This window comes from Sminthopsis crassicaudata, chromosome 4 (assembly GCF_048593235.1).
Source record: "Sminthopsis crassicaudata isolate SCR6 chromosome 4, ASM4859323v1, whole genome shotgun sequence".
Taxonomy (NCBI): domain Eukaryota; kingdom Metazoa; phylum Chordata; class Mammalia; order Dasyuromorphia; family Dasyuridae; genus Sminthopsis; species Sminthopsis crassicaudata.
Window position 1 is genome coordinate 351,257,385 of NC_133620.1, and position 25,988 is coordinate 351,283,372.

A 25,988-nucleotide genomic window follows, 5' to 3' on the forward strand; every position below is an offset into this window, starting at 1 on the left:
GCTTCCCTGGGATGGGGTCTTTCTCCAAAGCCATGTTCTGATTCTTGACTCTCTGCTACCCCCATGTGGTCGATGCTGCTGGCTGGGGCCACGAAACGGGTTTGATTCTTTGTTCTGAGGGAGAGTGAAAATTAATTTAAGGCACACGCAGGACAAAGAATCAGAGATGAGAATTATAGGACATCTAATCCAATTCCATCATTTTACAGCTGGAGAAACCGAGGTCGAGAGAGTGACTTAAATAGTCAATGGTAAAAGTGGGGGAACTCCCTAAAGAGGATGGACCCCAAGTTAAAAACTCCTGAGTTCCTCTAAAGAAGGTGCATCTGTGAAGTTAGACGTCCGATACTTTCTTCCAGAAAAATGAAAAGCAGCAGGGGAGTGAGAAGCTACTAGGGTCTGTTTCTGGTTTCAAGGAAGGGAAATACAGCTCATGCTCACCAGAACCTTAAATTAGTTATACTTTATTGTTGTAAAAATAAAGGCACATATGTTGACTAGTGACATAGCCCATCAGGGCCAGTTTGTCCAGATTTGGGACATGTTCCATGACACATGAGATGCAGCCCTGAACTAGTCACGCTGTCAGAACTGCAGACAGACCTGAGCCATGCTCATGTGTTAGAGTTTATGCAGTTCTTTCTAAATGCACCAATCCAGGGTAGGCAGATCCCAGATATTTTTGAATGCACCAATCAGCAGCAAGCAAGAGAGAGAAGTCCATAAGTAGTGGTCAGATTCCTTAGGGGCTCAGTAGCTACACCTGATCATTTTCAGTATTTCTATACATTTTGTTCCCTCCCTTTTCCCTCCTTTTTTTTTTTTTTTTGGAAAAAGTCTGACCAGAATGCCTGAGAGATGCAAGAAAAAAGCTTCTCTATAAAATAAAGGAGTTGAGCTAGATCAGGAGGTTCTGAACTTTTTCATTGTTCCCTTGCAGCCTGGTGAAGCTTATGATCCCCTTCTCAGCTTAATATTTTAAAGGCAAAAAAAGGTAAAAAATAAAATACATAGGATTACAAAGGAAATCAGTTCTACTCAAATAGTTATCAAAATATTATTACAACACAAGTTCACTAATCCCAGGTGAAGAATCCCTGGACAAGATGCTCTGATTGTGGCTTTCAGTTTTCCAGTGAGAGTGATAATGGCTATAGTGCTAGTTTGAGGGGCTGGGGGAGAAATCTGGTCTAATAGCCTTCAATTCTAACATTGGCTGGATGAACTCACTCTGAGATTCTGAGACCTTGCATTATGCTGGTGATGAGTGGAGTCAGACTGGAATCCTGTCGTCATCATTGAACATATACCTATCTGGGGCTTCACTCCTCGAAGTCTCTCAGGTTTGGTACACTCTGAGGGACTAAGAACATAACACTTGCGTCTCTGCTCCACAGAAGAGCTCAGGACAGTTTTGTCAATATTCGGAGGATTTAGCTCTAGAAATAGTTTTTATCAGTCTCTTCCCAGCCTTCCATGGAGATGGCAACCTAGGTCTTCATAGGGCTGGTCTAAACGTGGGGCCACGGCCTCTCTCCTCTCTCAGGCAGAGATGGGCAAGCGATTGCCACTCTGGGGTTCAGGGAGCAATGGGAGGCACCCCCTGGCCAGGAGCCCTCTACTCCTCCTCTTGCACCTATATTCTCTCCGTATCCAGAAGCAGGGTAGCCACGAGGTCGATGACCAGAGAGACTGGCTGGCCAGCGTCATATTCAGCAAAGAGATGACACACATTTTCTGCAGGCTCTGTCAAACTCTTGGCAATAAAACCAAAAATCCTTAAGAGAAAGAGAAAGGCAGCTTGAATGAGATCTAGGGTTTGAAGATTCTCCAGCCTAGGATAGGACTGGATTTCCTTAACTCACTACCTCCTCCTCTGACCCCCTCCCCACCACACACACACACACACACACACACTTTAAAGTAGTCTTTGTACTTCCTCATGCTCATATCTGGGGGATAGAATCTCTACCTTCTCCCATCAGACTTGGGATTCTCTTAGGGAAGAAACTCTTCCCTCCCAATTCCACCACACTAGGGACTCCCTGCAGGTAGAAACTCTCTTCCCTCATCAGACTAGGGGTTCTTGAGAGTAGAAACTATGCTTCTCCCCACTCCAATCAGTTGGGGTTTCCTAAAGACCCTCCCCACGTCATCAGATTGGAGACCACTTGAGGATAGTAACTGGTTTTTCCCCCTAGCTGACTATACTCCTTCCCCTTAAGCACAGGAATCGAGTCTTCTCCATTACAATCAGACTAGAGCCCCTCTGAAGGTAAGCACTGTATTTTTCTGCAGTAAATATGGGGCAGCTGGAGGATGACGATTGGTATTCTTCGCTTTGGATCCCTCCCATGATCCCAGCACAGGGATCTATCCATAGAGGATATTCATTTAATGATTGACAGACTAGGCCAGGAAAGTTTCAGAGTAAGAGGAGAGGGGAGGAGGACTTACCGGGAAGATTTACAATACTTCTGCCACCTGTTTGAGAAGGGAGAGACAGAACAAAATGAAGAAAGGCTTGGTTCTTTTGGAGATCTGACTGAGAGGGATATGCAGAAAAGATCTAAGTTCCTCCTATTATTCCTTATCCTCCCCCAAGGAAAGTTGCAGAATCACTTCTAGTTCTCCCCAGTAGTACCACCTCATAAAGTGACCCCTGCTAGAGGAAGAGCAGAGATGGCTGAGGGGTTCGCCAGGGATAAGTGAACAAGGGAAATGTGGGACTATCATCCTGAATCCTAGACTTTCTAGACATTAATCTTATACTTACTTCCTATGTTCTGGGTCCATGCCACAAAAACGGAGGGTGGCAAGTGGATAATGTCGCCGGAAAAACACTCTGTGAAGAGAAGGAGCAAAAAAAGAATGGGTGGGAGCCTACTGCAGCATCCCACGAGCATTTCCCTTAGAATTGGAAGGTCAGAGAGGCTGAGGGATATAAATTCAATATGCATACATTAGCATTAATATTATTAATATATAACAATATTATAGATAATAATTTGTCATATATAATTTCATATTATCTATTAGAGAATACATACATCATTGTATTGCATTAAATGTAACAATATATATTGTTTTATATTTTATATTATTAATATTCATTACAGTGTGTAAAGAACTATGTAAATACATAAAGATAGGTAAAAGCCATCTTATAACCCAAATGAGGGAAATGGCAAGGTTGCAAATATAAACCAAATAAGGCAGATAAAAAAGATAAAAAGGAGATCTAGGCCAGGGCTTCTTGACCTTTTTCTACTTGTGACCCCTTTTCAGCTGAGAAATTTTTACTTAACTCTGGGTATACAGGCATATCAAATAGAATAAATCAAACATTTATTGATACTCAATCATAAAGAAATTTATTTTAAAATAGTTCTTTGGTATACATATCATTTATTGTTTACTAAAAATGGAAAGCAAATTAGCATATTTATGAGATGGATGTGCTTATTTATTTTTACATAAAGAATTAAATTTTGGTGAAATATTTTATGCTTTTTACTGCTGCCAAATTTTTGAGACCCCCACATTCAGTTTTGTGACCTCATATAGGGTCACAACCCACAATTTAAGAAGCTTTGACCTAAGAAAGGCTCAAGGAGAATTTTGAGGAGAGACAGCTCACCTTCAGGTGGGAAAGTTTTCATGGAGAAGATGATACCTGAGTTGGGTATGGAAAGAAGGGAGCAAACGGAGATGATGCAGATGGGGTGGAGGATTGTCTCATTCAAGCAGGGTGACCACTTGGTGATGAAAGGGAGCAGAGCAAGGATGGAACAGAGAGTGCAGTGAGAACAGAATGCAGAATACATGAAGCAACATTGAGACAAGACTGAAAAGTCAGGTTGGAGTAAGATTATGGAAGGCCTTGAACACCAGGATTACCCTTTATTCAGCAGGCAGAGGAAAATGCTGATGATAATCAAGGCAGTACATTGGTAAGGAAGATTTCTTGCACGTTGGTTTGAAGGATAGATTCTAGAGGGGACAGACTAGAGGCCTGAAGACCCATTAGGAAGCAGTTGTAATAGTCTAGTTGAGAGGTAATGAAGGCTTGAATTTAGCTGATTCCAGTGGAAGTGGAAAGGAATGAGAGATATTGCCAACACAGAATCTATAAATTTGGTAACTTATTAGATGGGGGGAATAAGGGAGAGGAAAGAGCCACAAAGTAATTCCAAGGCTATGAATCTACATGACTGGAAGGATAGTGGGGGCCATCAATAAAAATAGGAAAAGATGAGGATTTCACTTTTGAGTAGGTGGAGTTTGAAAGGTTGGCAACACACTCAAGTAGATATGATTATAGTTGGAAATACTGGACTGGAACTCTGGGGAGAAATTCCAAGGGAAGATGTGGGTCTGGGGATGACAATTGAAATGGAAGAGCTCCAAAAAAGAATGGGGCTCAGGAAAGAACCTCTTGTTCTGTGGGTGTTCTGACTGTATTTAAGGGGTAGTAGGAGGAAAGAGTCAGAGAAGGGTGATCAGAGATAAGAGAAAAAACAGTATAATGTCAGGAAAGCTCAAGAAGGAGAGAAGAGTCAAAGGCTGAAGAGACCAAGGGGGATGAGTACAAAGCTTATGTACCTAGATTTAGGGACAAAGAATTGTTTTCATAGAGTGAGGACCAGAAAAACCCAACTTTCTGCCATTTTTTCTAAGGTTCCATCCACTGAACTTCCCTCCTCCGAGTTGTACTTCCAGAAAAATGTCCCTGTCATTCCCACCCATCCCAAGAGATAGGGCGGATGGAAAGTGTCTTACTTTCTCTGCACATCGGTGAGGGTGATTCCCTGGTCTGTGACTTTAACATGGACCACAGTAGGTGTGGGTAGAGTGTCCCTCTCAAAGGTGGCAGAGATGGCCTTCTGCACGGCCATGGCCCCGGTCAGTGTCTCCACACTCACGGAGGTCAGGTACAGGGCTTGGCAGCCTAGGACACAGACAAGAATGGCTGTTGCTCACTGAAGGTTCCGGCCACCCACCCTGGGTCACTCCATGAGACCTCTCCTTCCCCCATTCAAATGGAGCCCATGATGCAAACAGTAGAGCTGCGGAGAGAGCAGCCCCACAAGGGGAAGGAGCAGTGGGTTTGAGATTAGAATTTAGCAGTCAAGGGGAAAGATTCATGGGATTAGCTCTTGTCCTGTGTGATCCACGTCTGCATTCTGCCATTTGTGGGAGGGATGGAGATGTGAATTATGGCCATGGAGAAGTCCTAGAGCATGGGCTATCTTACTCCACAGGGTATTTTCCCCTCCCTTGTTCATTCTGACAGGTCAGTGTTCATGGATCAATGTGTACTGGGCGCAGGGCTGGAGATGAGAATTAAGTGCCCATGGCCTTGTTTGATAAGAGGAAGTGTGTGTGTGTGTGTGTGTGTGTGTGTGTGTGTGTGTGTGTAGAGAAATAGAGACAGAGACAGAGAGACACACAGAGAGAGATAGAGACAGAGGGACAAAAGAGATAGAGAGACAGAGAGAGAGATAGAGACAGACAGAGATAGAGAGAAAGAGCCAGACAGAGATAGACAGAGACAGAGACAAAGAGAGACAGAAACAGAGAGACAGAGTGGGTGTGTGTGTGTGTGGGTGTGTGGAGAGAAAGAGACAGAGACAGAGAGACACACAGAAAGAGATAGAGACAGAGAGACAGAGAGACAAAAGAGATAGAGAGACAAAGAGATAGAGAGATAGAAAGAGAAAGAGACAAGAGACATAGAGACAGAGAGAGAGAGAAAGAGACAGAGAGACAGAGGTAGAAAGAGACAGACAGAGATAGACAGACAGAGACAGAGAAAGAGAGAGACAGAGACAAAGAGAGATAGAAAGAGAGAGAGAGAGAGAGACAGAAAGAGAGAGAGGCAGAAAGAGAGAGAGGGAGAGAGAGAGAGAGAGAGAGAGAGAGAGAGAGAGAGAGAGAGAGAGAGAGAGAGAGAGAGAGAGAGAGTGTGTGTGTGTGTGTGTGTGTGTGTGTGTGTGGTCGCAAGTTGGGGTGAGGGGGAAGGAATTGGGAGAATATGGGAGCTTCCAGATGTGACTTCAAGGTATGAGTTAATCCAGATGGCTAAAGTCTAATTAGGAGAAGAGGGGAGGCAACTAAGAATTGAAAGAATCTTGCCGGAGGGGTCTCAGACTAAGAGAGGCGGCCCTCCCTCCTGTAGGGGAGGGTCCTTGGGCCCAGAGAGACACTCTTAAAATGAAAGAAATCCTAGGATTTACAGCTGGTAAAGTTGGAAGGCCCTTCAGGCATCATCCAGTGCAACTCCCCTCATTTTGTAGAGAAAGTTCAGAAGTTAAGTAACTTGCCTTTGATTACTGGGCAGAGGAGGAAACTTGAGTATTTAGACTCTAAATTTGGTGTTCTTTACTCTCTAACACTGCTTCTCAGATGCAGAAAACCCTCTCCATAGATTGGACTACTGAATATAGCAAAATTCTCTCTGTCTCTCTCTGTCTGTCTCTCCCACTCTCTCTCTCTCTCTCTCTCTCTCTCTCTCTCTCTCTCTCTCTCTCTCTCTCTCTCTCTCTCTCTCTCTCTCTCTCTCTCTCTCTGTCTCTCTCTGTCTGTCTCTCCCACTCTCTCTCTCTCTCTCTCTCTCTCTGTTTCTCTGTCTCTGTCTCTGTTTCTCTAACACTCTGTCTGCTTTTTCTCTATCTCTCTCTGTTTCTGTCTGTCTGTCTCTCCCTCTCTGTCTGTCTGTCTCTCTCTGTTTGTGGATCATGTTCACAGAACATACTTTGTGCACAGCATTGGGCTAGATGGCCCCAGTCATCCCCTGTGCCGGCTACTTTGCCACTTGGCCAATGTTAGCCTCTCAACATCTCTACTTTTACTCTGAGGAAAGGAGAATGCATCACCTTGTTAAAGTGCTGATGGGAAACATGTGTATGGGAGGAGATTTGGTGGGAAGAGAAGAGTTTGAAAGTGGGAGGTGGGTCTGGACCATTAGGCCCCTCTGAGCCTAGACTGGCGCCTTTCCTCCTTCTCTCCTTCCCTGTTAACCACTTACTAGCTGATTTCTTCAATCGAGAGACCTCCATGTCTGCTGGGGGATCTGGGGCGCCATCTCCACCTCCCAGTTCTAAATCAAAGAAAAACAACAGGCCCCCATAGGGATTGGAACAAATCAGTCCCTCCAACAAAGAACACCCCTTATTAATTCTCTGAATTGCTCCTTCCAAGTCCATGATGTGACATGTCTAAGTAGCCCAATATAATTATCACAATTATGCAAATATGGGATGCTAGGGCTCTAGCCACGCCATTCACTTTGGAAGTTTAATAATTTTTTGCTCCCTACTCCCATCCCCTCCTCTCCCTCCCTCCTTTGTCTATCATAATGTCCCCCTCACCCTAATCCATCAGAAGTCTTTCTTTAAGACCTATTGCAAGCAGAGAACTCACCTTTCTTGGGGATGACTAGCTTACAGGGCAAGGCTAAAGGCATGATGGAGTGCTGGTATACGAAGGCCGACAAGCTGCCTGCAAGGAAAATGGGGTCATCAAAGTGGAGCAGGATCCACCATCCCTGACCATAAAGGCAGAAAACTGGCTGCTATGAGGGGCTGATGGAACTGCGATAGCTTGGGGACTTACCAAAGTAGGGCTCTTCCCCAGCCCCTTTGAGGTGTACCCCTTTGGCTGAAGATTCAATGAGGAAGTGTCGGATGAGATCGGGGTCATTGCCGTCTGTTCCTGAATATAATCATGAGGAAGAGTGCGTGGGTTACCAGCATTCACAGAACATTTTAATTTCTCCCTCTCTTATTTCCTCTGCAAAGCCAGGTTAAAGATGTGCTTCCAGGAGATAGTGGAAAGAGCTGCGAACTTAGTCTTGTGGAGTTTCAAACCTTAGCTCTCTCACTGTCACTCCTTGGACCTCAGTTTCCTCATCTATACAATGAGAAGATAGGACTAGATGGTTCTAAAGTCCCTTCCAACTCTATGCTACAATCCCATTCAGCCCTGCTGCATAAGGCAGCTCCATATCATAGCAAAATCACCCAGATACAGAATGAGAATTTATTTTTCAAATCTTCTCAAGGAGACGCCACTTGTTTTGGCTCCCAGTTCTAGTGCTTGCAATGAATCCCTAGTGTGATCAAGAACATGTGAGTTTGCATCTGTGCCTCAGTTTCCTGACCTGTAATTTAAGGGATCTAAACTTGATAGTCTCTTAAGGTTCATAAATCAATGCTAAATCTTATGAACTAGGGAATTTCTCTCTGTATTACTAGAAACTTCGATAGCTTTTAGACCAAATCTAAACTCCTCAATTTAGTTCTCAAAGTCTTATGTTTACTTCCCATGTTCTTTCTTTTAGAACTGATTTTCTTAATCTCCAGCATAATCTCTTTGCTATAGTCATGTTTCCTGATATCTAACTTTTTTCCTGAGTCTTTGATCATGCCATTCTCTTGACCCTATGGCTATTCTCCCCCTACCCCTGCCCCCTGTCCAGTACTGATTTAAGGTCCTGGGGACATATGACTTAGATTACCTGATCTACTCTGAAGGGATGTTGAAGATTCCTGAACCTTCATGGCGAGGCCGAAGGACCCTCTATACGAAGTGCTGTCCCTGATCACGAAAGCTCCTGGTTCCTCCATCTTCAGTAGCTCGATTGCTGAAATGATTCTCATATCAGAAATGCCCCCTACCCTACTTACCGTTCCCCAGTGGATATCTCGGTCTCACATACTTTCTAGGTGAGAGACCCTCCCCTGTTCTTGGAAAGCAGATACTAAAGTCCCCTGGATCTATTTTACAGTTTTGCTTAATTATAGGCAGGAAGTACTTTTTACTGCCTAGTTCTGTCCATTCTGACTATAAGGTCAATCCATTTCTTACTGTGCTTGTATATATTTGTTTGCATACTGTCTCCCCCATTAGATTGTGAGTTCTTAGGGAAGAGGAACTGCCATTTGTCTATCTGTGAATCCCTAGTACTTAGCACAGTGCCTGACAATGGTACCTAATAAATGCTTATTAAGTGATTGACAATAGCCATGGAGAATAGCAGAATTACTGACTGGCCTATTTCATGTACCATGACAAAGGATAAGTTTTGCCTTGGTTTAGGCCAATATCTTTGATCTAGGGACTTGTCTTTCTTGTGTCATCTCTCCAATTATCCCCCTCTCTCCTCCCTTAACTAGGAATAATTGTACCTAAGCCAAATTCATTCCAGGGGTAAGTTAGTGGTCAAGAAAACACTCTGGGCAGTAGATGAAGTTGTGGGGAGATAAGGAATGGTCTGTCCCTAAAAAGTGATCTGTGTCCCTGAGAAGAGTAAGAGGGGAAGGTGACTCCAGAAGAGGGGTGTCATGGTGATAGGACCTTAGAAGTCCTGAAGGGGGTGGTCCCTGATAGTAGACCAGCTAGTGGAAGACCATAAAGTGAGAATCAGGTAAGCATGTCCTCCACCCAAGAGGGAACTTCTAGGAAAGGAAGATGTCATATTAGTGTCCTGGGGTAAAGCTCCTGTCGTCCTATTCTAATTTAGCTCTGCTTCTCTTCCTTTCTCTTGTCTTCCCCTTCTTCCTTCCCTTATGAGAGCACACACATTACCTTGATCCCGAGTGATGCTTGGCTTAAACCAGTACTTGGATGTGTCCATTACAAACTTCATGGTTGGTGGTGAATTGTCTCTGCTAGGACCTGAGATAGGACATGGAAGGAAAGATCTTTGTAGGATGCACCCCGGCGCTGCTAAACTGATCATGATCAGGCCTTCCCACATTTGCTGTTCATAATACCCTCAAATAGAATCAGATGAAGGTTTTCTAGAGTGTGGGCATTTTGAACCTGTAGACCCCTCTTCACATTTAACCTCTGTAGTCATTGGTTTCTTTATCAATAAGATGGAGGGTTATCTTTTTTTTTTTTTTTAATTTTTTTTTTGAGGGTTATCTTTTGAAGTAGAATGTAAGTTCCTTGAGGGAAGAGACTATTTAGTTTTTGTTTTTGCATCTCCAATGTGTAGAATGGTACCTGGGACCTACGAGGTGCTTCAGGTCTCCTCTAACCCTAACTGTTATGAAACCTGTGATAATCCTGACAATTAATCAGAATCAAATTGGTAAAAATTCAATTAAAAGAATAAAATCATCTCCTAGATTTGTGGCACTGTTCCGCCTGAATCTGTTCAATTTCATGGCCCATTTCCTCCCCACTTCTAGAATTGCCATATGAGATATTTAACTTTTAAAAGTCTCTGATAGAAAGGATGTTTCACTAGGAGTCAGTAGACCAGAATTTTAGGACTGACTATCATTAATTTTGTATATGGCCTTGTGGCAAGTAATTTCCCTTTCTAGGCTTCAGTTTCCTCATCTTTAAAATGATTAGATTTGGTGTGTTAGATGATCTATAAAATTTCTTTTAGTTATACAGGTCTATAAAATTAAAAAAAATTAAATTTGTAAAATTTTTGAAAAATTTGATATCTCTCAAGGAAAAAAATCACCTCCATCACCATCACAACAAACCTGGAGATGCCCAGAATGACATGAAACTGGGCCTGAGAACCATGGGTCTAATTTAACCCTGGAGGCAACATAGAACAATAAAAAGAACAATGAATTTTGAAATGAGAATATTTGAGTTCAAATCTAATTTCTGAGGCTTACTACCTATGTGACTTTGGACATATAGGTAATTTAGCCTGCATAATTCTTAATTTCCTCAGTTGTGTAATGAAGATACTGGAGCTTTGAGGTCTTTTCTGTTTTATTTCTGCAATCCTATGAATTAGAGATTCTATGATTTGATTTTTGAATTAGACATGAGAACTTCAGGATTTAGGAAATGCTGAAAACAGCCTACCATAGTGAAAAGAGCACAGGATTTGAAGTCACAGAACTGTGACAGTCAAAATCCTAGTTCTGCTGGTTACTACCTGGGTAATCTTGGGCCAGTCATATAACCACCTTGAATTTTAGTTTCCTTTTCTGTAAAGTGAAGGGATTAGCCTAGTTGGCTTTTAAGGTTCCTTCAAATCCTAAAGCTTTATGACATTCAGTCATTCAATAAACATTTAATAAGCTTAACTATGTGTTAAGCTCTGAGCATACAAAAAGATGCAAAAATCCTTATCTATGTGCCTCTGTGTTACTTACCCGAAGGTTATTATCTCTATATTTTAGTAAAGCATTTATCAAATGTCTGGCACATAGTAGGTGCTTGAAAATACTTATTTCCTTTCCTCCCTTAATCTATAAAATGAAGGGGTTTAGGTAGATAACTTCTCTTTCCTTCCAGCTCTAGATTAGGATTCAGCCCTTAAAAGTTTTGCGTCCTGGGAATAAGAGAATGAAATTTTTGGTGGTGAAGGAAAGGGCATGGGTCATATCTTATATTGCTTAATATCCTTTTCTGTATTAGATTAAGGCTAAAGACCTAGAAGGACTTCAATCAGGGTTCATAATTTGAAAGATGAAAACTTACCCTCTGAGGAGGAGGCAAGAGAGGTATCTGAGGGGGTTTTGCTGTGGCTACTGAGGGCTGCATATGGGCTGCTGGAGGTGTCAGCCCTGGGCCGGACAAAGCTGTGATGTCGGCGAGGAGGCTGTGGAGAGGCAGAGTCTGGTTCTGGGCATCCATTGACCAGCACAATGGGGATGTCCACCATGGAATTAGCAATGGATGGGGGACAGCTGCTGGCATGCTCCTTTTGCAGTGGGGGTGAGTATGAACCAGCAGGCTGGCCCAGGGTGGAAACGGGTGGTGTGAGCCCTGAGTCAGGGCTCTGGAGGTGGAAATAACTGGGTCTCCCACTGGGAGATGAGGTGCTGGGGTTGTGGATATTAGAGGAAGAACCTCTGGAGCATTCTGGGTTCTTGTAGGCAAGCTGGTGGCTGGAGGTGCTGGTAGGAAGCAGAGATTGGCTGCTGTAGAGAAAGAAGGAAGACAAGTTGATATGATGTCTCTGGAGGGTACTTTCTCCTTCCCAGACACTAACTGCTGTTCCCTAAAGTGCTTACTAAATGCTTATTGTCTGTCTGACTGCACAGCATTAGGTTTGATTCAATGCATTTTGGCAACAACTCTCAGTCAGGGTTTCTTAGTCCTTTTTGGAGTTAGTTCTACAAAGCAATGCTTTTTTCAAAGAATGTTCTTAAATGTATAAAATGAATATATAGAAAATACAATTATGCTAAAACAGTTATCAAACTATTTTTAACAAAACAAATTCATGAAAACCTGGAAAGACTTACATGAACGGGTACAAAGTGAAGTGAACAGAACCAGGAGAACAGTGTACACAAGTATACCATTATTATATGATGAATTGTGAAGGACTTAGATATTCTCAATGATCCAAGACAATCCCAAAGGACTCATGATGAAAAATGTTATCCTCCTCCAGAGAAAAAATTGATGTTGTCTGAATACAGAATGAAGCTTTCTTTTTCTTTCCCTTCCTTTCTCCCTTCCTTCCTTCCTTCCTTCTTTCCTTCCTTCCTTCCTCCTTTCCACTCTCCCTTTCCCTCGCTTTCTCTTCCCATCTTCCTTTCTTCCCTCTTTCCCTTTTTCCTTTTCTCCCTCCCTTTATCCTTTCCTCCCTTCCTTCCTTCCTTCCTTCTTTCCTTCCTTCCTTCCTCCTTTCCACTCTCCCTTTCCCTCGCTTTCTCTTCCCATCTTCCTTTCTTCCCTCTTTCCCTTTTTCCTTTTCTCCCTCCCTTTATCCTTTCCTCCCTTGCTTCCTTCCTTCCTTTCTCCCTTCTTAGCTATTCATGATTAGTATAAAAGTTTGTCTTTAATTCAGTCTTTTTTCTTATCCATCTTTTTTCCAGCCCATGCCTCCCTTCAGCTTTGCCTTCTTTCTTCTTTATTCTGAGTGGTACTTAGAGAGTTCTGTTAGAAGAGAGATTGACTCAAATATAAAGAAATGAGTGGTTGGGCTCAGGCCAACTGCACTCAGCCTCTAGGATAAAATAGTGGATTACAGTCTCAATAGGAACCAACAGTATGATCTGTTACCAAGAAAGCCAATCAGATCAGGCAACCTCAATGATTGAGAGTCCAGAAAAAGGGAGATAAGTAGCAACCCTGCCTGTCATCTGCCATGGCTGAACCCCATTCAGAGTGCTGTGGACATCCTAGTTTAATGAGGACATTATTGAACTGGAGAATATTCAAAGGAGAGAATTTAGGATAGTAAATGGCCTAATTTAACTACTAACCTCCCTGGCTTCCTTTAAGCCCCAATTAAATCCCACATTCTATGAGAAGCCTTCTCCAACCCTTTTGATTCCAGGACTTTCCCTTTCAAAATTATTTTTTATTTATCCTGTACTTAGCTTACTTTGTAAATTAGACTATAAGCTCCTTGAGGACATGTGCTCTTTTGTCTCTTTTGATATTCTGAAAATTTAGTATAATGCCTGGCACATAGAATAATAAATAAATATTAACAAAAACTTATTGAATATTAGAGGAATATTAATTACTGAGGTAAATGGAGAAGAGAAGAAGTTTGGGGGGAGGAGAGACAGGGAAAAGATAGTCTAGAAAATCTAGAAAATATAAAGCTTTGTTTCCCTTTAGATTTCTTCTTTCTTTAAAGATTTTCTAAGAGTATTTTCTACATATACTTAAGCTAGATGGTACAGTGGTTAGATCACTGGGCCTGCTGTCAGGAGACCTGAATTCAAATCTAATCTAGAGGCTTACTAGCTGTGTGACCCTGTGCAAGTCACTTCGCCTGCTTGTTTCAGTTTCTTCCCATATAAAATGATCTGGAGAAGAAAATAAAGCACTCCAGTATTTCACCAACAAAACCTCAAATGGGGTTATGAAGAGTCAAACATGATAAAATGACTGAACAACAAAAAGAGGGTTTTGACTTTAAAATAATGCATTTTGTTGGACAACTCCTTAATATAAGATTATGGTGAGGTGGAAAGAACAGTGCATTTGGAGGCAAGATTTGGGGTTTGACTCTTACCTCAAACCCTAGTCTGGGTTAGCTACAGGACTGAGAATATGTTACCTAAACTCTCTAAGACTTTGTTTCCTTATTTGTAAAATGAGGACAAGCATATTGGCGGGATCTTCCTAAGTAGATTTCTCCTTGAACTGCTGGGTGTAGGTCAGATTTTTACCAAAAAAAACAAAAACAAAAAAACCCCAAACAAACCCATTTTTAAACACAGGAGCTCCCTATTTAAATGAATTTTTTTATAAAATGAAAAGCCCTTAATTTATCTTAAGGGAGAAATACTGCTCACAGGTTTTTCTACTTTAAGTAGAGAGGCAGAGCTACAGATTATTCTGCTGATAGTCCCGAGCAAGGGCTGGATTTGTCACTGGGAAGGGAGGAGGGACAAGCAAAAATGGACGTACCTGCCAAACACATAGCTGGTGTCAGAGCCTGGGCTGCTGGACAACAGAGAAGCTCTGCTGCCTCTCTGCAGTGCCCAGCTCCCCGCTGAGGGCCTTGGCAGAGCTCCTGAGCCCGGAGACGCTTCCAGGAGGAAGCTGTCACTTGGAAGGCCAGGATTCTTGTGCTTGGGTTGGGGAATGGTGATACCAGGGGAGGGTAAGGGATGAGATGACCACTCTCCCACTGGGGGTGGAGGCTGCTGCATGTGGTGATGTCCCCTATGCTGGTTCCCAGAGAAAATGAGGCTCTCGCTGCTGGCATTGTTTTCACGGGGTCTGTCTCTGCAGAGGAGGAGGCCGCCGCTGAGAGGTGATCCACAGGAAGGGATGGCTGAGGGGCTGGCACAGCGCTGGGGGGGGTCCTGGCACCTCGATTTGGTAGATGTCACCTCAATATACTTGATATCTTGTGGAGAGAGAAAAAGAAAGTCAATGACATTATTCAGACAGCCATGCTCAGACTAGAATCTTTCTAAACTAGAAATTGAATTCTCAGGAGATGCTACCCATAAAGGAGCCCTCTTCTCCCCAGACCCTATGGGCACACAATCACGAGGCAAGGCCATTGCTACTCCTCCTTGTTCCATCTCCCTATGCCTAGCCCAAATGGCCTGGAGCAGAACTTGAGTTGGGAGAGCCAGGCTTGAAATCTGGCTCTAACATGGGCTGAGTGACCTTGGACATATTAACTCCTCTGAAGTCTGGTTGGCTTATCCATAAAATAGGGTATCGACCTAGATGATGTTTAAGGTAATTTCTGGCTCTAAATCTTAGGATTTCTCTCTCTGCCACAGGACACTGAAGATAAGGTTTACTTTCTGTTTCTTCTTCCTCTCCCCCCCATCCCTCAAGTAAAGGGATTCTGTTTCTTTGTACTACCCTAGTTATGTGAGCATGGGTGTCCTTTATTTTGGAGCACCACTAAGTCTTGCCCTATTTCCTCTTCTTGTCCCATTTCTTTGGTTCTGGCCCTCCACGTGTGCCCCTGGTAATGATTGTAATGTTTGTACTTGTAGCAGCCTGTAGTAGGGTGGGGCTCATTATTTGGCCCCTGCACAGCAGTTCTGGCTCTGTCCTTACCTGCTCATTAAGACTTGGACTTGCCAGCAGGGGCTGGTGGTGATGATGGTACTTACGTCAAATGGGTGGGTAGTGAAGGGGTTGGGCTTGGCCTAGACTTTTGGGTGGTTATTGACTGACGGGGCTCATCCTACGTCTTTCTGATTGTCCTTAAGCTAGGGTGGGACTCCCACTGTTAAATGACAAGAGGGCTAAAGGGGAAAGTGCTTTGAGTTTGCTAGAATATAAGCAAGAGAAGTACATAACTTCATTCTAAGCTATTCTTTTGCAGAACACCACAGGGCCTCTGCCTGGAGTGGGTGACTGGGTATATCTTTGGGGAGGAACCTGCCTAATTTGCTCTTTTCTAGGAGTAGGAGTCAGCTGTTAATCCTGAACACTGCCCAAAAGTCTAGCACTGTGGAGGTCCATCAGGGCAGCTTTAGAAAATTTCTCCTACCACTTTTTTGCTTTGTTTCTGGGACTTTACCATCTCTAGGGGCTGGAAAGGGAACAGAGATTGGAAAAGAGTATTACTGGAAGGGAAGATGGATGGGGAGACTGAGTCACTGTTGTTTTGTAGATATCTGGAGGTGGATATGGTTAGTGGTAAAAGAACACAGTGAATTTCTCCACTCCCATACCCAAGGTGTGTCTCTTGTTTATCAGGATAAACAAAATGAGCCTGCAGGGCACCCATGCAGCCAGTTACTAATAGGCAAGTCTGAGCCAAGCTTTGGGTCATTTGCCAGGTGCCAAGGGCAGGAGCAGGCAGGGTGGAGGAAAGGGGTGATGGTGGGTTATTAAAACTAAAAGCCCTTTGCTGTGGACTGGGAGAAACATGTTGGAAAATGAAATATGGCAACATACTTAGAAGGAATGGCTCAGCTCTGGGCTGAGGGATGTTTTAAGAGGGATGACACAAAACTGGTTAATAAATATAGGTTCTAAATAATATCTTGACAGAATAGAAGGCTGGATTGAATTGAATCAGATGAAATTTTAAGGAGGGGGATCAAAGGGTCATTGATCCAGAATTGGAGGGAATTTCAGAGGCCCATCTAATCCAAACTCCTCATTTTATAAATGGGGAAACTGAGGCCCCAGGAAGTTCAAGTGATTTGCCCAAGGTCACTAAGTTAATAGTTTTCACCCTTTCCAAGTCAAAGATTTTGAGAAAATAGACAAGTTTGAGTTTATCCAAAGGAAAGTGACTGGAATGATAAAGGAAAAGACCCTGCTGTTGGGGAAAATGGAAAGCAAAAGGAAAAGGGGACAGCAGAGGATGAGATGGATAGATAGTGTCATGGAAGCAATGAACATGAACTGGGACAGATTTTGAGAGATAAAAAAGTAGAAGGGCCTGGTGTGCTGTGGTCCATAGGGTCATGAAGTCAGAGATGACTAAACAACAACAAGAACAAGCCTATAAGGAGAAAAGGAATTGGTGATTGCTCATCAAGACCATGGCAACTGTCTCCAAATATTTGAAAAAAATATTTTGTGGCAGAGGATATATTTTTTTGCATTGCTTGAGAGAACAGGACAGTTCATAGGGAAACTGATTTCACATCAGTACTTAAGGAACAACTTTCCAACAAGCAGCTGTGGAGTATACAGGATTCTGTGCCGGAATCTCTATTCAAACAAAGGTGAATGACTAGATCATGGACTTTTAGAATTGGAAGATTCTCTTAGATACCATCTGGTCTCACCCATGTTTGAAAAAAGTCCCTATGGAGATGTGTTAAGAGGATACCTGAATTGAAAGGTATTCAAAAACTCCTTCCCTACACCAACATTCTAGGAAGAAAGGATACAGCAAGATAGCTCTCCCTTCATTCCTTAGATCTTGAGAGCATAGATTGCTTTTGCTTTTCTTTGGCCCCTGCTGTGAATGTAGTAGGTGCTTAATAAATTCTAGTTAATTGATTCCTCGAGTGTCCTCGTGCTTTTGTGACTATGATTAAATTCCTCTCATCCCCAGGCTATCTGGCAGGCACATCTTTTTTTTTTTTTTTTTTTTTTTTTTCCTGAGGCTGGGGTTAAGTGACTTGCCCAGGGTCACACAGCCAGGAAGTGTTAAGTGTCTGAGACCAGATTTGAACTCGGGTCCTCCTGAATTCAGGGCTGGTGCTCTATCCACTGTGCCACCTAGCTGCCCCCTAGGCACATCTTGATGAGCAGCCACTGAAAGTCATTGAAACTATAACCCCTAAAAAAAAAAAAAAAAAAAAAAAAAGGCAAGGTAGGGCAAGTCCCTGAACTCATGGATCTCTGGGAACAAGTCTCATGGCCAATTCTACAGTCCACCTAGGGTGAGTAGAAACAATTTGGGAGAAGACATCAGTGGGAGTTAGCTTCTTTTTTTTAATTTAGTGGGCTGCAAGTCAGGGAGTCAAGAGTGTGACATGGCTTCATTGTTAGAGGGACTTCCCTCTATGATCACATAGTTCTAGTGAAATGAAAGGGATAGATTAAGTGACCTTTTGAGCCCTTTTGACCTTTAAATCTGGGACTTATTAGGTTTGGTTTTTGCTTTGTTCTAAAGGAGATATGATCTAAGACCAATATATATAGAGAGAGATAGTAATATGTAAATAATAATATATATATAGATAGATAGTAATATATATGTATCAATATATGTATATGAAGTAATATAAGTAGATAGATTTTTAAATTTTAAAACTTCAAGAAGAGGCTGGATGATCACTTATTGGAAATATAGGGAGAAGTTAGTTTCTTTCTTGTAAAAGAACTTGTTCAGGACAACATGGTCACTAAGTATGTGAGGCTGAGTTTGACCCTTCTGATTCCAGGACCAGTGCTCTATTTTTGCCCTGAAAAATGTCATACTCAGATATGAATGGAATGAATTAACTGCTCTCTTCTGTTCCACTTTATCCATTTCCCTCGAAGAAACTAAAGATCCCTGACTTCCCATAATCCCCAGTCTTCTCTTCTCAAGAGGAATAACTAGGTTTCTTTTGATTAAGTTCAGAGGCTCCAGGACTTGGGGTTGGGGGGAGAGGAGATAACAGTAGTCCTCTCTGCCAAAGGGGCTGCAAAGGGGTTTCATGTCCAATAAGGCTCCCCTAGGGTGTATAAAACACCCACCTAATGCCATTAATAAGCTCCATTAAAATAGTTTGACTCTATTAACATTAATTAGCCCCTAAATTCCCTCTCTTGGGCAATTCATCATTCCCAACTGGCCCTAACAAGCAATAATGACCACTAGAAGGATAATTATAGTTTTCATAACGGGTTTGGAAAGTGGCTCACGGCTGAGGGAAGAGGTAGGAGAGATGAGTGGGCAGAGGAGTGGGGTTAATCTCCACATTAAAACTTAACTTTAACTTTTAAAGAAGTCAGAGTTAAATCTGTGATTGTTGTTGTTCATCCTTTGTTCTAGGAAAATACCGATCCCATCGTGAGGAGGATATCTTGGATTTAAGTGAGTCAGGGCTGTACAAAATCATCAGCTTTCTCTTTGACTCTAGACTGCTCAAGTCCAACAGCCTCATTTTACAGATGGGGAAACAGAGGCCCAGAGTAGAGGGAGTGCCTTGGCTAAGGTTCCGCGGATAGTCCTCGACTTCACGTCTCTGGGACTGCTCTGAGAGAAATGTCTCTTCCTAGTAGCAGAACAGTGTCCCCAGTTCCTAATGATTAGATACAAAGTAATCCTATTTTATTTAGAGACAGTTAAATGGCTTAGTAGATAAACCACTGGAATTTAGGAAGCTCTGAGTTCAAATCCTTACTTCTCAGGAAGTCACTTAGTTTCTGTTTGCCTTAGTTTCCCTATAAGTAAGATGGGGATGATAATAGCACTTTCTCAGGTTTGTTGTAAGGATCAAGTGAGGTAATACCTGTGCTTAGCACAGTACTTAATAAATGCTTGTTTCCTTCTTTCTATTCAATTTTCCCCAGATATGCCTTTTTTTTTTTTTTTGTATAAGGGCTCCTTTTTTTGGCAGACTGGTAAAGACTAGGGCTCACATCTTAAAATAATATTTTTAAAGTACAAAGGAAATGAATTATATTGAAATATAGTTATCAATTTTTTAAAAAAATCTACAGACTCCAGATTTAGAAATCATCTCTTTGGCCACATGCTTTTTCCTTTTTTTCTTCACCTCCCTTTCCCCAGCACGCTTACCTAATATTTCAGAGTCTTCTTTTTTGCTTCTTGCTACTGCGACATTGGGAGTTGGGGCTGGATCTGCCCCTGAAGGCAGAAGCTCAAAGGTAGGGTCAAGTTCAAGGATCATCTGGTTGAGGCTCTCCAAAGAGAAACCAATGGAGGAAGCTAGGTCATCAGTCCAGCCTGTATCTTGCTGCCCTCTGGGCTGGGGGAGGCAATTTGATTTGGTCACTGCTGGTGCTGCCTGTCCTGTTCTAGGACTATGGAAGTTCAGGACACAGCTGCCCCTGTTGGGGATTGGTTGCCCCTTTGCAGGGGTGGGGGCCATCAGGACCTGGGCCCCCCAGCCTTCGGTGGTATAGTATGGACACTGAGGAGCCAGGTTGGTGCTCCGGGTGGGAAGAAAGCTGTTTCTGGTCTCCTCTTGAGGGCCTACACAGACAGCATGGCCTGCTCTCAGCATCTGGCTGGACATCACTTGGGACATGGTCAGTGGCCTGTGGTTCACCCTTCGTTACTCTCCCACAGTCCTTGTTCCAGTCTCGATCAGGAGGTAATCCTCAGCTTCAAGTGCCCAAGGAGACCTGGAATAGGCAAATCACAAGAATAAAATAGATTGCATCATTTAGAAACATGTTCTCAGCTGCTCAGACCACTGGTTCCCAGAATTCAGGTCTCCTGGGCTTCAGTTTGTCCCCAGAGCAAGGAGGAAATGAAGTGCCATGCTGAGGGCTCGGGAGCAGGAACCCTATTTGCCTCTTGTATTCTTTGGGCAGCCTATGGGCTCCTTCTCAGAATCATGATTTTATATGCATAAAATAAAATATACAGGATTACAAAGAAATCAATTTTATTAAAATAAAGATTAACTTTTTTCTCATCCAAATTTGCTGATCCCTTGAAATCTATCCATAGATATCCCATATCCTTGGGAGTCGGTGAATCCCAGTTTAAGGACATGCACAGATAGTGGGGTTTTTTTTGAGTTTCAAGGTCTTTTGACTTCAAGTCTAATATAACAATGATAACCAACATTTATATAGAGAATCAACTTGGAAGTTTGCAAAGCATTTCAATTCAAGCAGTATCTATTCTATATTTACTGTGTGCTATGTACCATGGTGAATTGTGGGAGTACAAAGGGAAAATGGAAACACTCCTCGCTCTCAACAAATGTATATTCCATTAACAATTTTTTAAATGTATATTTTTATTTTTATATAATAATTAGTACTTATATAAAGTCTTGAGAGTTGCAAAGTATTTTAAAATATTATCTCATTTTATCCTTATATATCTCTGGGAGATTGGTGTTATTATTATCCCCATGTTACAGATGAGGAAACTGAGATTAGCATAGGATAAGTGACTTGACTTTGGTCAAGGCTGAATTTGAACTCAACTCTTCCTGACTTCAGGTCCAGTGTTCTATGCACTGGGCCAGCCTCCCAGAGGGCCAGCCCTCCTAGATGGGAACTGGGCTTGTATTGGTCCAATATCATTGGTATGGGATAAAAATCCAACCCTGGGTCTTCCTCTCCCAATGAAATACCAGTATTTTCTCTTCAATTTAGAGTTTTAGAAACTGAGAGGCCATTGCAGTTGCTCAGGGTCACACAGCCAGGAGGTATGGGAGACAGGGCCTGAAAGCAGTCCTTGGCTCCTGAGGCTGGTTTTCTGACCAAGTATAAACAAGAGGCGGAAAGGAAAACAAACAGTAAAATGAATCTACCCACTACAAAAGTTTGATACTCTGTGCCACATTTTACACTCATAGTTCAGAATTTATCTTCTTTTAGGGGAGAACAACATGTACATAGAAAATTAAATACAAAAGATATGCAAAGCAGTTTCTAGAGAGAGGGCATGGGCCACTGGGGACAATAGGGCAGACTTCCTGTAGGAGGTGGTATGTGAATGAATTTTCAAGGAAAGTTTCTTACTCCCTTACAACAGCCCTGTAAGATAGGCACCCCATTTTACAGATGAGAAAATGGAGTCTGGAGAATAGAAGTAGTTTGCCTATGATCGCATAACTCATAAATGACAGAGGAAGGGTTTTGAATCCAGAACCAAACTGGCACTCTTCACTTCATAAGCTCTTTTTCTCATCTGGAACCAGAGCTTTTGTTCCCCAGTTTTTCTTTTTCCCTCCCTTTCCCTCCCTCCCTCCCTCCCTCCCTCCCTCCCTCCCTCCCTCCCTCCCTCCCTCCCTCCCTCCCTCCCTCCCTTCCTTCCTTCCTTCCTTCCTTCCTTCCTTCCTTCCTTCCTTCCTTCCTTCCTTCCTTCCTTCCTTCCTTCCTTCCTTCCTTCCTTCCTTCCTTCCTTCCTTCCTTCCTTCCTTCCTTCCTTCCTTCCTTCCTTCCCTTTCTTCTCTTTAGAAGCAGTGACTTGAATGTAACTTGGCTTGAGTTCAGACTGCTTTTTGGCTGCTATGATTAGGTGGGATCCATTTTCCTGACTCACACCAGAATGGGTCTGGGATGCTCAGAAACTCCTGTCACCTTGCTACAGCAGTGAAGGGAATCATCATTGCCAGAGAGCTGGGAGGAGGTTGTTGTGTTTCTAGAACTGATTAAAAGAACAGGGAACAAGAGGATGAATCCACCTTGACAGGGCCAGGCTTGCTGCCCCAAGGTTCCACGGGGACTCACTCTGCTTAGGCTGCATCTTGGAAGATGTCTATAAATGGAAATGAAAAGGAGCCAGGGAGGTCTCCTTCCCAGTGCCTCTGCTTAGGGCAGCTGAGGATACTGGGAGATGATTTTTCCATCATCATGCTTAAGTCTCTCTGACTTGTTAGGATAAGATCTCAACCTACTTTATAGTATAGAGTAGCAGTTTGTGAATTCTGTCACAGTCTCTGTCCTCCTGGGATGATGGGTCAACTATCTTGACTTCTGTCAAGTTGAGAAGTATTAGGAAATGGAGCTAAGGGGTCTGCCTAGATTCAGGGTGGAAAGACCTGTGTGTGGAAAGGCTGTGTGACCCTGAACAAATATTTCCACTTTTCTGTATTCTAGACTAACAATACTCAAAGTGTGGTCTTTAAAACCTAGAGTGTTCCCAAGACCCTTTTAGGGGGCTCTTGTGGCTAAAACTATTTTCATGATAATGCTAAGATGTTATTTCTATAACTCACACAAACAAAAACTCTGTGGGGTCCTCAGTAATTTTTAAGGGTTTAAATGAGTCCTGAAGCCAAATAGATTGCTCTTTAAACTACAGGGCCTGCATTGTGGGGGAAGTTTCATACCAGGGAGCTCTCAGCTCTATCTCTGTAAAATAAAGAAATTGGACTAGAAGATCTAATTTGAGTACAGACATTTCTGCAATCCTGTGAAATGCAGTCTTTTATATAGACTTGACTCAAGGTATAAATTCCCGGCTCCCCGACCTGGCAGTCTCCTCCCTAACCCTCCCCTACAGCATTCTTTCCTGAAATGGGAAAATCAGAAAGAGATGATTTGAGTCATAGAGAATGACAAGGGCAGGGGCAGGGTTTGAATAAACTCTTTTTTGAATTATCTTTGCTTTATGTGGTTACTGAATGAAATCACTGGGGTTCCACATGGAAGGGATTCTCTCTCTCTCTCCATCCTGACTCTACCCACTACCTTGAGGGCTCTTTGGGGTGAGATTAGGTGTGACTCACTCTTTAGGACCCCATTTGTTGCTTTGGGTTTTTTTTTGGGGGGGGGCAAAGATAGTGGTTTGCCATTTTCTTCTCCAGCTTTAGACAGATGCGGAAACTGAGGCAAAAAGATTAAGTGACTTACCTAGAGTCACACATTTAGTAAGTATTTTGAGGCCAGATTTTTACTCAGGAATATGTCTTCCTAACTTCAGGACCAGTAGTTTATCCACTGGGTCACCTAGCTGCCCACCAAGTTCCCTGAGTATGGAAAGTGAGTAATAGATCAGAATACTTTGTCACTGCCAAGTAGAGGTCTGGGCCCTGTCTCTTCCATCTCCCTCAGGGTCCAATACTTCCGTCTTTGTTCTCAATCTCACACATCTATGAGAGGGAGAGCAGGCTGGCTATCACAAATCTGTGTGTGCTGGGGAGGGACATAACACAGCAAGAGTCCTCCAGCCCTCTCCCTCATATATCAGAGCTTCTCATTTTAGAAGGAGGAGTGCTCAATTCCCCAGGCTGAATTCTTCTCCAGAGATCTGGGGAATGAGGTAGGGGATTTTCAGGAGGATAATGAGTCAGAAGCACAACTAATAGCCCCTGAAGGGTAAATATAGTAGAAGCCAGATGGTATAGCCTCTTGAGGGAAGGAGGTGGGGTAAGAACTCATGGAAAGAATTCTGGCTCAAAAAATTTGAGTTCAGATCCCAACTTTGCCAAATTATTAAATGTGTAACATTGAACAAGGCACCTCCCTTCTCTGCCTAGTTTCCTTCTTCATAAAAATGAGAAAGATGGAGTAAATGACCTCTAAGATCCCTCTAAGGAGCAGCTAGGTGGTACAGTGGAAGAGTGCCAAGTTTGAATTAGAAAGCTGAATCAATCTTCCTGAGTTCAAGTCTGGCCTCAGATTTGTAACAACTGGGCAAGTCATTTCACCCTGTTTGCCTCCATTTCCTCATCAATAAAATGAACTGGAGAAGGAAAAGGCAAACCACTCCAGTATCTTTGCCAAGAAAACTCCAGATAATGTCACAAAGAGTTGGATTCAACTGAAACAACTGGATAACAACAAAGGTCCTTTCTACTTGGTGATTACAGACAACAAATCCAATTTTGTTCCTAGAAGCTATATCTCTCTCAATATCCTGCCTGGTTCTCCTGGCATCAGTCCTGTATCTCTGGGCTCATAGGATCACAAATCTCAGACCCTGTGCAACATCTAATTCTACTCCTACCTCTCATTTAAAAAAAATGAGTCTCAGAAAGATTAAGGGGATTGCCCAAAGTCATACAGGTATTCAACTTCAGAGCACATATTTGAACCCAGGTCCTCTGTGTCCAGTGGCTTGAGGATTTTCTAAGTAGTAAGTGGCAGAACCGAGGTTCTACACTGACTCTCCACAGAGATAGCTAGATCCTTATCTTTGACTTATCTTCTCCCCATTAAACTGTGAGCTCCTTGAGGAACTGCCTTTTGCCTTTCTTTGGACCCTCTGCATTTAGCACAGTGCTTGGCACAAAGCAGGCACTTAAAAGCTTGTTGACTTTTTGACTTCAGTTTTTCTTTCAGATGGCTCTGGAGAAGAAAGAGAGGCTGAAAGTGACTTTGCACAGCCCACACTCACTAAAATTCAAATTACTTGCATATAACAGCATCACCTCCCTGATGTTAGTCTTCTTCCAGAATGAAGAACAAATAATCACAACAACCACCACAACTCCTCTTAGACCCAGAGGGGGAAAAAAAGGGCTGGCGATGATGATACAATAAAAATGATAATATTGATAGCTAGTCCTTTTCCAGTGTGAAGTACAAACAACAACAATCACAACCACAGCCACAACCATAGCCCTTCCTGATCCCAAAGGGGAAAAAAATGGGGTGGTGAGGTTGATATAATAAAAAAATGATAATATTAATAAGAATTAATATTTCGAAGTTTACACGGGGGAAGATACAAAGTATTAGAATGATAAAAGAATACAGGAGGATAACCAGAACTTCTTTCCCCCCACTGAATTATCCCAAAGTCTTAATTAATCTGTGATTTGGGAGGCTACCTGTGAAACAGCTGCTTGGATTCGCCTCAGATGAGATGCTTTCCCTGAGGCTCTCCTGTTATAACTGGTCTCCTGGGACTGAGGTGGGCTCCACGGCCAGGTGCAGAGTGTACTGAGGATCTAGACTACCCCCCACTCCTTAAAGAGCATCTTTTCCGCCCTCCCCCTGGGGCCTCAGCACATGGCCTTGACAGTGGAGAGACGCCCCTCCCATTTCCTCCCATCCCTCTCGGGTTTCTGGCCAGCCTCAGGTGTGCCTCAGGTGGGGCTGGCGCGGGGCAGTGGCGGAAGTGAAGCAATGGGGAGCTGGAATGAGTTCATGGAGGAGGCTGGGCGGGCGCCCGTGGGCATCAGGCAGGGTTGGGAGTGGGGATGGGGAGGGAGGCTGGGTGTCTCCCAAGCTGGACTCGCCTCTCAGGTACCAGCGTCCCAGACGCCCTGGGCTGCCCCAGCTTGCAGACTAGCGGACTGAGGCCAGGAGTGCTTCGCTCCCGGGCCCAGTAGAATTGTTTTACGCGCGGGCGCCCAGGAGTTCAGCCGCGGGGGCTGACTGACTGGAATATAGGAAACCAGCAAGCGTCTTCACTTTTCCAATTTCTCCTATCACTTTACGCATCTTCGATAATAAAAGATGATATGGTGAATGAGTCAATATGCATTTATTAA

At 43.1% G+C, this 25,988-nt stretch overlaps 1 protein-coding gene across 1 annotated transcript; it reads right to left on the reverse strand.

Moving 5' to 3' along the window:
• Window positions 1–448: 448 nt before the first annotated feature.
• Window positions 449–25,477, reverse strand: TNS4 (tensin 4). The gene is made up of 13 exons (XM_074261453.1): window positions 25,323–25,477; window positions 19,637–20,205; window positions 14,371–14,815; window positions 11,470–11,912; window positions 9,592–9,681; window positions 8,522–8,647; window positions 7,618–7,716; window positions 7,426–7,503; window positions 7,031–7,102; window positions 4,783–4,951; window positions 2,777–2,845; window positions 2,458–2,484; window positions 449–1,778 (listed from the first exon to the last, which is right to left on the reverse strand). Exons 2-13 carry the CDS (start codon window positions 20,106–20,108, stop codon window positions 1,637–1,639), a joined length of 2,232 nt encoding a protein of 743 aa, XP_074117554.1. The 5' UTR covers window positions 20,109–20,205; window positions 25,323–25,477; the 3' UTR covers window positions 449–1,636.
• Between the last annotated feature and the right edge of the window lie 511 nt (window positions 25,478–25,988).